Below are 12,770 nucleotides of genomic sequence, written 5' to 3'. Positions count from 1 at the left end.
ACCCACGAGCTTTCACCGCAGTTCCGTCCACTACTTGGCACGGCCATCTTGGTCATCCCGACCCTAGCATTTTTAATTCTCTTTGTTCTAGCAACACCTTGCCGTGTCGTCCCATGAATAAGTTGGCTGTTTGCCGCTCCTGTCAATTAGGAAAACATATCAAATTGCCTTTTTCTAAGTCTTTATCTCATACTATTGCTCCTTTTGACATTATGCATACAGATTTATGGACCTCACCGGTTTTAAGTACCCTTAACCATCGTTATTATGTATTGTTTCTTGATGACTACGCTAATTTTTTGTGGACTTTCCCCATCACCCATAAATCACACGTGTATCAAATTTTTACTACATTTTATAACATGGTTAAAACTCAATTCTCTACCTCTATTAAAACCTTACAATGCGATAATGGCCGTGAATATGACAATTCCCCTTTCCATAAATTTTTTGCATCCATAGGAATGATGTTTCGTTTTTCATGCCCACATACCTTACCTCAAAATGGGAAAGCGGAGCGTAAAATCCGTACCATTAATAACACCATGCACACCCTTCTTATTCACGCCCATATACCTCCCTCTATGTGGCATCATGCCCTTGCCATGGCCACATGCATACACAACATTTTACCTAGCAAAGCAAATCACAATGTCTCCCCTACCTCAACCCTTTACCAACGAGTCCCCACATATTCCCATTTAAGGACCTTTGGTTGTCTTTGCTTCCCCCATAAACCCCCCTCTTCTATTCATAAACTCGACCCCCGTGCCATTCCTGCGTGTTTCTCGGCTACCCGTCTAGTCACCGTAGGTACAAATGCTTAGATTTGGCTACCAAAAAGGTCATTATAGCTTGACATGTGACATTTGATGAGTCGGTATTTCCTTTTTCCCAAAACGACAAATTACCCATCTCCTCATATCTGTAATACTACGGTTTTATGAGTCTCTAGATACTCCATCGAGTGGGGCTTACTCTGTCGAGTAAGTGTGTTTTGATTTACGAAACAGTGTTCTACTTGTAGGGTACTCGATCGAGTAGCCTTGGCACTCGATCGAGTAAGTGTCACTCGATCGAGTATATTACTTACTCGATCAAGTAAGTTGGTTATCGGGTAATATTTTGACGGGTTTTGTTAATAATGCGAATTAGTGTATATAATACTCGGTTATCTTTCCTAAACACTTTTATAAACCTAATACACACAAAAAGAGATTCGCATTTTTGGCAAATCCCGGAGCTAGAGAGGTCAGATTTTGTTGTTCTTTGTATCATTGTGATCCTTGCGTCAAGGGTAAGATCTACGTACCATTTTTATAGCATTTGATTGACTTTAGTTAAACCCTAATTTTGGGGATTGGGGGTTTTTATGTTTGTGTTATTATAGTAGTAATTGTATGATTATGTGTATAGGAGGAGGGTTAGTAGAAGAGAGATTTTGAGACAGCTTCTAGATCATGTGCTTTTGTGTTTGCATTCCAGGTAGGGTTTCCTTACTCAGTATTAATTACATGTTGTGGTTGGTGATTTTGTGATGATTGTAGTTAAAGTATAATGTTTGTTTTGTGACGGTTGTTGAGTATTATCATTGTTGTTGTGTATCTGTCTGTGATCTTCGGGGCGCGTCCCTGGCTGAGTGGAGTCACTTACGGGAGTGGTTTCATGCCCTTGATTCGCCTTCTGTATAACCCGCCACATAAGGGATGTGCACATTAATGAACATGGGTTTATCGCTCGATGGAGATGAGCGGGGATTTAGTGGGTACGGCTGCGGTCCCCCACTGGCGGTGTGGAGTACCTGTTGCGATAGGTACTCTGGCAGGGCTACACACTTTAGTGTGTAGTCAGTTATGAGGAGATTGATTATGGAGTTTGGGGTTTGATGTGACGATTGAGCTGTTTGACTCATGTCTTTTGTGATTTATGTTGTGTAATTAGTACTGACCCCGTTTATTGTTTTAAAAATTGTGGTGATCCATTCGGGGATAATGAGCAGTTATTGAGCAGGTTTGTTTTGAGGCATTTGGGCTAGCTGGGATGAGTCATGACGAGCAGTTTAGAGTCTTTCGCTGTCATACTTTAGTTGTTCGAGACTTTTGGTTTTTTAGAACATGTATCGTACTTTTAACAGTTTTGGTTTTGGATATGTAGCCGCTTTAAACCGTATTGCTATTTAAATTATGTTTCTTTATTGTCATTTGATTATCATTGCCTCGGGTAACCGAGATGGTGACGTTTCTATACCTGAGTGGTCCTGGTAAGGCATTTGGAGTATGGAGGTGTCACAAAGTGGTATCAAAGATGACGATCCTGAAACTTGTAACCAATGAATCTAATGAACATAGAGAGTCAAATTAAAATGAACCCGGGGTAGAAGCTGTAGGAGCTAATGCAAAGGCTTGGGAGACGTCCGAAAGTCACGAACTCGCCCTACAAGTTTGAACCGGTCACATGGGGTACGTGTCGGGATCGTATGTGTTGTCTTCTGATTTGTGGTATCTATATAGTAGCATGTGTTGTGGATTGATGGATGTTGAATGTGGAGGATTGGAGGTATGGAGTAGAAGTTGAAAAATATGTAATTTGTATGTCGAATTGGATGAAAAGCATGTTGGTTGTTTATAATGTGGCATATTAGTGGTGTGAATAAATCGTTTTGTTGATTTTATAACGAGTTGCGTGCATGCGTAGCTGTTGTTATTTTATTGAAATTATAGAAATTGTATATTATGTTGGGAAAGTGAGATGAACGTGCGGGTAGTGTATACGAGTCTGCATGCCTCGATCGAGTGGGGGGGGCACTCGATCGAGTAGGTGAGGTGCTCGATCGAGTGGGTGTAACTCGGTCGAGTAGGTAGTTTAGTGTTTTTCTGGGCAGAATCGTGTTTTTCGGTACTCGATCGAGTACATGGGGGCACTCGATCGAGTAGGGTCCGCTCGATCGAGTGGCTTGTCAGCTCGGTCGAGTATGTTTTTGAGCAGAGGTCTGATCAGGTTCTGGAGTCGGGGCACTCGATCGAGTGGCCTCAACTCGATCGAGTGGGTTCTGGTACTCGATCGAGTGGGTTCTCTACAGGTTATATACGTGTTTTGGGTTATAGTATGCATGTTTATGTCAACCTTTTCTTATATAGTTACAAGATGCCGCCAAAGAAAAACGCCTTGTATGCTAGAGCTGAGAACATGAACATTGATGATATAGTGAAGATGTTGGAGCACCAAGATGCTCTTACAGAGGCTTTGAAGAGAGTGGGAAAGGATAAGGAGGTTGATCACGCCAAGATCAGCATCCACATATCTAGGTTTAGTCCGAAAGAGTATAAGCGAACTGTGGAGCCAATTCTTCTGGATAATTGGCATAGGGAGATGGAGAATATCCTGGAGTTAGTTCATTGTCCGGATGAGTTGAAAGTGGAAAAAGTTGCGTTCTAGTTGAGGGAAGCGGTAGGTGAGTGGTGGGATAAGGTCAAGGTGAGTGCTAGGGATATGTATATGAAGCAGGGATTACCAGCAATACCTTAGGATGAGTTCAGGAAAGCTATGAGACGTGAGTTTGTGCCGGAGCATATGAGGAGTAAGCTGAGGGAAGAGTTTGATGAGTTTAAGATGACATCCGATATGACGGTGGCTGAGTACTACCGTAATTTTAATGAGAAGTCTAGGTACGCTGAGGATATGGGGCTGAGTGAGGAGAACCTAGCTTTAAGGTTTGAGAAGGGGTTGACCCCAAAGATAATGAAGAAGCTACCGGTAGGAGTCCTTACAGATGTTAAGGAAGTTTATGAGAGAGCTGGGAGGGCTGAGATATTGGTGGAGATGACCAGGGAGAGGGGAGCTGAGAAGAGGAAGGCTGAGAGCGAGGGTAGTGGTCAATCTAACTATAAGAAGGGTAACCACACTCAGGCGAGAGCATATTCATCGGGCTTAGGGTTTAGTGCTGGGGCTTCATATTGGCGAGGTCGTGGTAGTAGTGGTGGTAGTTGGGGTATGACCTGTTACAACTGTGGCGGTGTAGGTCACAAGAGACATGAGTGCACCAGTGCAGTGAGTGGAGGTTTCTAGAGGCCGGGACATGGGAGCTTTTCACAAGGTCCTGCACAGAGTTATGCGAGTAACAGACCGGCTGGGTCATAGAACAACAAGGGAGGTTAGAACAACAACGGTGGGGGCAACCGCAATGGCGGTAATTCTTATCATAAACCAGCTACGAACACCACCAACAACCAGGGATCGGGTGCTAAGTCGGATACCTCAGCTAGTACTGTATGTCCAGGGAGGTGGGCAGAAGACCAGTGGGAAGCTGTTTATGATGGAGAAGAAAACAACTAAGGATGACGCTCATGTTATCACTGGTACATTTCTTGTTAATGGTGTTTATACCTTTGTTTTGTTTGATTCGGGGGCGTCACATTCATTTGCATCTTCGAGTCATGTTAAATGGTTGGGTTTGAGAGAGTATGAGTCTGTAATAGAGGAAGTTTTTATACCTTCCGGTGAGTCTGTATCGTGTGGGAGGTTGTATAGAGATGTATCCATGATAGTTGGGCAAGTTGATGTACCTTTAAACTTGCTAGAGTTTCCTTTAGACGGTTTTGAGATGATAATCGGGATGGATTGGTTGGGAAAGTACAAAGTTAAGATAGATTGTCATCAAAAGAAAGTTTCCCTGAGAGGTCCTAAGGGGATTAGTGTGTCTTATCGTGGGTTTGTTGTCAAACCCAAAGTTAAGTTGATTGCAACTGTGACCTTAAAGGCTTATCTGAGGAAGGGGTGCCCGTTGATTTTGTGCCATGTGAGGGATCACAGAGTGGAGAGTCCGACAGTTGAGCAGATACTAGTTGTGGGAGAGTTTCCAGATGTCTTTCCAGAGGAGATTCCGGGGTTGCCACCGAAGAGGGAGATAGATTTCAGTGTTGAGCTGAAACCGGGGACGGGGCCAATCTCTAAGGCACCGTACCAGATGGGTCCTAAGGAGTTGGAGGAGCTAAGGAAGTAGTTAGACGATCTGATTGAGAGAGGATACATTAGACCTAGTGTATCACCGTGGGGAGCACCAGTTCTGTTTGTGAAAAAGAAAGATGGGAGCCTGAGGTTGTGCATAGATTACAGAGAGCTGAACAGAGTGACAGTGAAGAACAAGTATCCTTTGTTAAGGATAGATGACCTGTTTTATCAGTTGAGTGGTGCAACAGTCTTTTCTAAGATTGATTTGAGGTCGGGGTACCATCAGGTGAAGATTAGAGAGGAGGACATACCGAAGACAGCTTTCACGTCGAGGTATGGCCATTATGAGTATGTGGTGATGCCGTTTGGGTTATCTAATGCACTAGCTATGTTTATGGATTTGATGAACAGAGTCTCCAGTCAGTTTTTGGACAGTTTGTGGTGGTTTTCATAGATGACATCTTAGTCTTTTCTTAGACTAAGGAGGAGCATGAGGAGCATCTGAGGATTGTGTTGCAGTTCTTGAGGGAGCATGAGTTGTATGCAAAGTTGTCCAAGTGTGAGTTCTAGTTGGAGAAAGTTGCTTTTCTGGGGAATGTGATTTCTAAAGAAGGGGTAGCTGTGGATCCTGCAAAGATTGAGGCAGTTACCAAGTGGGAAGCACCGAAGAATGTAGCTGAGATCAGGAGTTTCTTGGGTTTAGCTGGGTATTATCGGCGGTTCGTGAAAGATTTCTCCAAGATTGCTAGACCTATGACAGCTTTGATGAGGAAAGAGAACAGGTTTCGTTGGGATGAGAGTTGTGAGACGGCGTTCCAAACATTAAAGGAGCGTTTGACCATAGCTCCAATCTTAGCATTGCCTGAAGGGAGTGAGAACTTTGAGGTATATACGGATGCTTCAAAGAATGGGTTGGTGATGTGACCATAATTAGCGCATATTTAGCCCCCAAATTAGCCTTGTTCCCATGCTTTTTAGTGCATATTTGGGTCATTTATTGTCTTTAGTTCTTTGTTTTGCATATTCTTTGAGATTTTGATCCCTTGGTAGGAAACGAGTGCAAATCTTGCATTTTCATGGCAAAACGAGACTAAATTGATTAAATTCAATGACCAAGCATCAAGGAGAGACAAGATTAGAAGGCCTTTGTACATATGATAGTAGATGAGCAATGTTGAGAAAGGATCCTTGCATCCCCGAGGAAATCCCCAAGGATTTTATGAAGAAAAGGGAAGAAAAGAAGAAGAAACCATGCTGAGCAGCAATCCGAGCGGATTGTCCTGAATCCGCCCGTCCTCCACAAGCACAATCCGTGCGTCTTCCTTCAAAGACGCCCGGACAGCAGCCACAGAATCCGCCCGGATTCCCCTGTAGACGCCCGTCTTCCCCTGCCTGAATCCGCCCGTCACGACTCCAATACGCATGGATTCCAGTACAGCGAAATTTCGTCTTCTCCAAGCTACAAAGAAAGAAGCACTTCTTTCAAAAAATACTGGCTTCTCCCTGCTCAATCTAAAAAGTGTAATTACTAGTTTAACCCTTAGTTAACCCTAATGCATCCACCTAATTTCCACTATAAATACCCCATTAGTCTAATTAGAAGAGGATGTTCTTCTTATCAATAATTAGAGTAGTTAATATCAATCAAATCTCTCTTTAGTATCGTAATCAATAAATAATCAAGTTTTAATACAAGTTTTATTTCCTTAATCTCTCTTTTGTTCATCCTTTATTTTGGGTAATTGAAGATTATTTGGGTTATTATTGGGAGATTGACAACCTCTCAATCAAGCATCAAGTACTTCATTTATTCTTTGCTTTATTATTGGAATCATTAGTAGGTATAATTCTCTTAATCCCTTTTTAATTATTGTTAATTACTTTCTTTTTTTTTTTGGTAAAATGTAAGTATTATATAAATATATAAAAAGGTGTTTCAAGTACAATACAATTCTACGGCCGAACAACTTTAAGAGATTACATAAATTTTAATCTACCGAGCCAATCTAATTCCTGAGAATTTAACTTTGACTTATCCCGTTCTTTTATCCTCCTCTTCATATCATCACTTATCAACAAAGCGATACTAATAGGTTTGATCACCATATGTTCAATTCGGCTCTTGTTTCTCTGTTGCCAAATCTGATACATAGCACTCAACACCATTGCAGTCCCAACTTTCCTCTTTGTTTTTACTCCAGTAGACTGAATGCACCATTTCAGAGTATCACTAACAGGAAGGGTAAGACCAGAAACGTCCATCAGTTTAGCTATTACCCGTCTGCTATATGCACACTCGAAAAACAGATGGTCCTGAGTCTCTTCTGTTTGCCCACACAAGAAACACAGTCCATCCACATCCATCCCAAAGCTTTTCAGTTTACTGTTGGTGTGCAGGGCCCTGTGAGCAGTGAGCCACCCCATGAACCTATGCTTAGGCAAGTTCCAGCTGTCCCAGATAGCATTATGCCAATCAACCTTAGTTCTATCATCTCTAAGCCATTCGTAGCAGCCAGCAGGGGTGTAGCCAGCTTGTTGCACCTGCCATACCCCCTGACTGTATCCGCTCGCTATCATGTCCTTCACCTTGCATATCCTCCTCCACACCCAACTGGAATTACTGGAAGCCGTGTAAACCTGCCAAGGAACCCCCTTTAGGTAGTTTACATTCACCCACTGGACCCATACTGATTCCTTGTTAATTACTTTCATTTATTCATCATGTTTCCTTTTGTTGGTATGATTGACAACCTTGCTAGCATGATCAACATGATAATGAGTGAGTAGTGACCTAGCTAGGGTTAATGGGTAATTAGGGGAAACCAACATGGGGAATGATTCATGCTTAAATTAAGCTTAAATTAATATGCTTTCATGGTTTATTTGTTTGCTTGTTTTGATCTCAACTCATGCACATGTTATGTTTGATGAAATGTGAGCCTATGAATCCTTGCATTTTTTACCCATCACCTATCTTTTCAATGAGACTTGTAAGACATAAACCAACTCGAGTCTCATTAGACCATGCATGTTGTTGAGTAGGGAAGACTAAGTCGACTTGTAGGTGTTGTACAATCTAATCGATTCGTCTTCGGGACCCAAACTTTTCTAGGATTGTAAGATATAACCCAACTCAATCCATCACAACAATAATTGCTTGCTTATAATTTGAGAACATGTTTGTATGAACAATTCCCATGATTCCCCTATGACCCCATGATACCTTAGTGCTTTTTATCAATTGTTTGCAACCTTTTTATTTCATCTTGCTTATTTACTTTCATTGCTATTTAGTTAGTGACCTTCTACATCAACCCAAATTGTGACACCCCTAAGACACCACTAGTTTTAATAGAAATCTCATCTCAATTCCTGTCCCTTGGGATCCGACCTTTACTTGCCTCTTTACTAATTGTAGAGTTGTTTGTGAAGCTATAAATTGTGTTTTGATTCGGACGTGACCCAACGATAACATCTATTAAATTGTGAACACGAAACGGACTCCGATAAAAAATGGCGCCGTTGCCGGGGACGGTGTTAACTTGATTTAGATTTTCTTATATTGATATTAGTTGTGTCTTTCTTCGCCTTGGGGAAGTAAAACTCCTCAAGGTTAGTTCTAATTGTTTTCGAGTTGTTTGATATTTTGCATGTCTAGAAGGTCACAAGGTGATTTGTTACCTTTTGATCGTAAAATTGAAAGAACCTTGACAAACAATAGGAGATTTGCTAGGAGGAATTTGAGAGGTATTAGTGAGGTAGTGGATATTCAAAAAACTATTGAGTTCATCAACCCTTTTGCAAGAGAAGGTGAGGAGAACCTGTTGGAGCTTGTGTTCTCCACAAATTAGTGTGATAACATTTGTAAATCTCTTACAGGTTCACAAGGGTATACTTCGTATATTTAATCAGTTGATTAACGTTTACCTAATAACGGTTGGCTTGCTAGAAAGTTTGACGTTATTATCATACAGATGGCGGTGATCAACTGGTCCCTAAAGGTCACACCTATAGGATGTGTTTGAGAAATGTGGTTATAGAAATATAATCATATTGATGCCCAAAATGACTAAAAAGTTAGTCAATGTGTTGATGAGATAATTATTTAATGAAAATTAAATAATATTAGTTGAGACGAATTAACTTTCAATTCGTAAATTAAATATAATAAGTTATATTTAATTAAATATATGTAATTTTAGCTTGGACGAATTAATCTGTTAATTCGTAATTAAATATAATCAGTTATATTTAATATCAACAAGATGAATGTGTCATAGTGGTAATAGTGAAGGTACACATACCAAGAATTCAACACATTTTATATATTTTTGGAAAAACCAAAAATAAGGAGAATTTACTCCTTATTTCGGTCAGTTAGGCCGAAATTAGGAAGGATTTATTCTTTCCTAATTGACTCCTAATCTCGGTGAGTATAAGAAAGAAAGGGAGAGAATTATTCTACCCTAATTCTTTTCTTGACCTAGCCTCTCTCTCTCATCATAAAAAAACACAAAACAACTAAATTTTACAGAAAATTTTAGATCGATTCTAGCACAATCAATAGGGCATATCTCATATCGTCTTGGGTGCAACTGATAGGCGAATATCAATTTTGATATTGTTCTTAGGCCAATTTTGCTAGGACCGAAGGTTAATTCTGAATCCTTTATACTTTGTTTATGTATTTTGTTTATGACTATTGATCATCACTGTTAAATTCGTTATAATCCTTCAATATAAAGGGAAGTATACAGATTATTTACCATAGAACCCAACACAACATACCCCACAAAATCAACCTACAATGCCAAAATTTTCATCACATTCCATACCCACCGAGGAGAACCTACCCAATGGTACTCCCACACCACAACATTTGACCGGAAATTTTATTGCCAAATCCGCCTTTATCCAATTAGTCGAAAGGAGCCAATTTGGGGGGATGCCTAGTGAAGACCCCCATTCTCATATGGAAACCTTTTGTGACTATTGTGATGCGAATTCTCAAACCGGTGTGACTCAAGACCAAATTCGATGGGTCTTATTTCCTTTTTCTCTAATCGGCACCGCGAAACAATGGTTGAAGGGCCTTGATAAGGCCACTCTCGGAATTGATTCTTGGAAGAAGTTAGCTCTAGCTTTCTACAAAAAGTTTTACCCACCGGAAAAGACTAACATGCTAAGAGCTCAAATTACGGGTTTTAAGCAAAGGGATGAAGAATCTTTGTATGAAGCTTGGGAGCGGTTCAAGGGAATTTGTCGCTCATGTCCTCACCATGGACTTAGCGAGTGGTTCTTGGTACAACAATTTTGGAACGGTTTATATGAAGATTCAAGGAACATTCTCAACATGGGATCAAATGGAATGTTCACCGAAGTTGATGACAATCAAACATGGAACAAGATTGAGGAAATGGCGGTCCATAACTCACAATATAGTAGACCTCGCAAGGCTACTAGAGGAGGAAGGCATGAAGTGGACTGCGTGACTCAATTGGTTGCTCAACTTAGTGCTCACATTGACACAATCAATTTGAAGTTTGAACAAGCTATGGCTAGACTTGAAGAAGCCTCAAAATCACCAAAGCATCATGTTAATGCCATGACGGCATCCTCATCAATCCCAAGTGGGATATGTGAGAATTGTGGAACTTAGGGACATGACCAAAGTGAATGTAGGGGAACAAATGAACAAGTGAATGCTTTCCAAGCATACAAGAGTGGTACCCCTTATTCCAACTATTACAATGAAAACACCAAGTTTCATCCAAATCTCTCATACAAAAGCCAAAATGTTCAAAATCCTCAAACAACATACACCCCACCTCCCATGAGAAACCAAAATCAAAGACCCTTTTTCAACCAAAACCAAGGTTACCAAAACCAAAATCCATACAATCACCAAAATGACCAAGGTTTTGATGTTAAAAAAGCGGTCCTCCAAATGCAAAAGAATCAACAAGAGTTTTTCACTCAAATGCAAAAAGATAGTCAAGCAAAGGAAACCACCATCAACAACATTCTAGCTCACACTAAGATGTTGGAAACCCAATTGACTCAACTATCATCTTCAAGCTCACAAAGACAAAAGGGGCAATTACCACCTCAAAGTAATCCCCCAAGACATGAAACGGTTAGTGCCATTCACTTGAGAAGTGGTACAAGGTATGAAGCACCGAAGAAGCAAGTTGAGGATGAAGTCGTGGAAGCAAGTGATAAGGAAGAAATTGTGCAAAACTCCAAAGATGGAGAATCATTAAAAGAAGAAATTTCAAAGAAAAATGAAGACAAGGTCAAGGAGAAGGAGCCCATTGTGATTAGACTTCCTTTTCCAAGTTGTCAAGCCAAGCCCAAGTTTGATGACCAACTTGGAAAGTTTATGGAAATTGTGAAGAATTTGGAAGTCTCAATTCCTTTCACGGAATTAATCAATCACGTGTCGGCCTATGCGAAATACATGAAAGACATCCTCACAAAGAAGAAGTCGATCCCGAAACTTGAGACTATCGCCTTCACTAAGGTGAGTAGTGCAATACTTCAAGGGAGTTCACCTCCAAAACTAAAGGATCCGGGAAGCTTCTCAATACCGTGTACCATTGGCGACACCACGATCAACAAAGCCTTATGTGATCTAGGGGCTAGTGTGAGTGTTATGCCGTACTCGGTGAGTAAAAGGTTGGGGATGGGAGAGCTTAAATGCACCAATATCACACTCCAAATGGCCGATAGATCGACGAAGACACCATTAGGGATATGGGAAGATGTCCCCGTACGAATTGGGAAGTTTTTCATCCCAGTGGACTTTGTCATTGTTGATATGGAGGAAGATTCTAACATTCCAATCATTCTAGAAAGACCCTTCTTACACACCGCGGGTGCGGTGATTGATGTAAAACATGGTGAGCTCACTCTAGAAGTGGGAGATGAGAGTATAACTTTTAATCTTGACAAGACTATGAGAGCTCCCCGTTTACATGAACCGTGTTTTATGATCGATCATTATAGTCGGAAGGATGAAAGGAAGAAGTCGGAACTCCAATGGAAGAAGAAAATTGAAGATGCTCTATTCAAAGAGTAAGTGAATTGTGACAAAGAGAACTTGCAAGGCTCATCAAAGACAAGCAATGAAGAAGATGGCCTCATTGGCCAAGAAAAGGAAATGGGAAAGATGTCTCCATCAAATCAAGATATTTTCAATGATCAACTTAATGAAGTTTGTGGTCTTTGGGACGACGAATTTGAAGGGATTTTTAATCCCTACATTGGTAATGCCATCGACCAAGACCGACAACAAGGGCCAAGGTCTATTGAAGACCTCTATCATGATAATGAACAAGCTTTTGATTACTTTTTCAAGGTGTTGAGCAACATCAACAACACCTTGAACATGCCCCCTTGACATCTCATCAAGAATGAGAGTTTGGTGGAGTCCTCCCTAAACCACCATTTGTAAATATTTCTAACTCCCTAACTTGCATTTCAATTCTTATATTGCATTTTTGTTATTTTTGGATTTTTAAACTTTGATCAAGATAATTATCATGTTTGAGAGAAGTGAGGGAGGGACAAATAATTTCAATTAACGTGTAGTGCTTTAGCTTAGTGTGGGGATGGCAATTGCCTAGGCTATCCATGCCTTAGTAGTGCCCCCACAATGAAGAACACGAGATATGAAGAAGAATGGAAGAATGACAAGAGATATGCAAAGTACACGGATGGAACTGAATCCGGGTACAAAGGGGTCGAATCCGAGCGGATTCAGAAGAATCCGCCCGTCTTCAGGCAATCCGGGCATATTGGGTAGAAGACGCCCATCCTAT

General features: G+C 40.9%; 1 protein-coding gene and 1 non-coding gene across 2 annotated transcripts; both read right to left on the bottom strand.

The window, feature by feature from the left end:
* Positions 1-6,924: 6,924 nt before the first annotated feature.
* Positions 6,925-7,659, bottom strand: LOC141651366 (uncharacterized). Its single transcript, XM_074459082.1, has one exon. It carries the CDS (start codon positions 7,657-7,659, stop codon positions 6,925-6,927), a length of 735 nt encoding a protein of 244 aa, XP_074315183.1.
* A 2,467-nt stretch (positions 7,660-10,126) lies between these two features.
* Positions 10,127-10,233, bottom strand: LOC141654214 (small nucleolar RNA R71). The gene has a single exon (XR_012547778.1). It is a non-coding gene; the product is annotated as a small nucleolar RNA R71 (small nucleolar RNA).
* Positions 10,234-12,770: the final 2,537 nt, after the last annotated feature.

This window comes from Silene latifolia, chromosome 4 (genome assembly GCF_048544455.1).
Source record: "Silene latifolia isolate original U9 population chromosome 4, ASM4854445v1, whole genome shotgun sequence".
Classification (NCBI taxonomy): Eukaryota; Viridiplantae; Streptophyta; class Magnoliopsida; order Caryophyllales; family Caryophyllaceae; genus Silene; species Silene latifolia.
This window is presented reverse-complemented; position numbering and strand designations above follow the sequence as displayed.

Coding starts and splice junctions, on each gene's coding strand:
- LOC141651366 (XM_074459082.1), bottom strand. CDS start 7,659: ATGAAAGTAATTAACAAGGAATCAGTATGGGTCCAGTGGGTGAATGTA.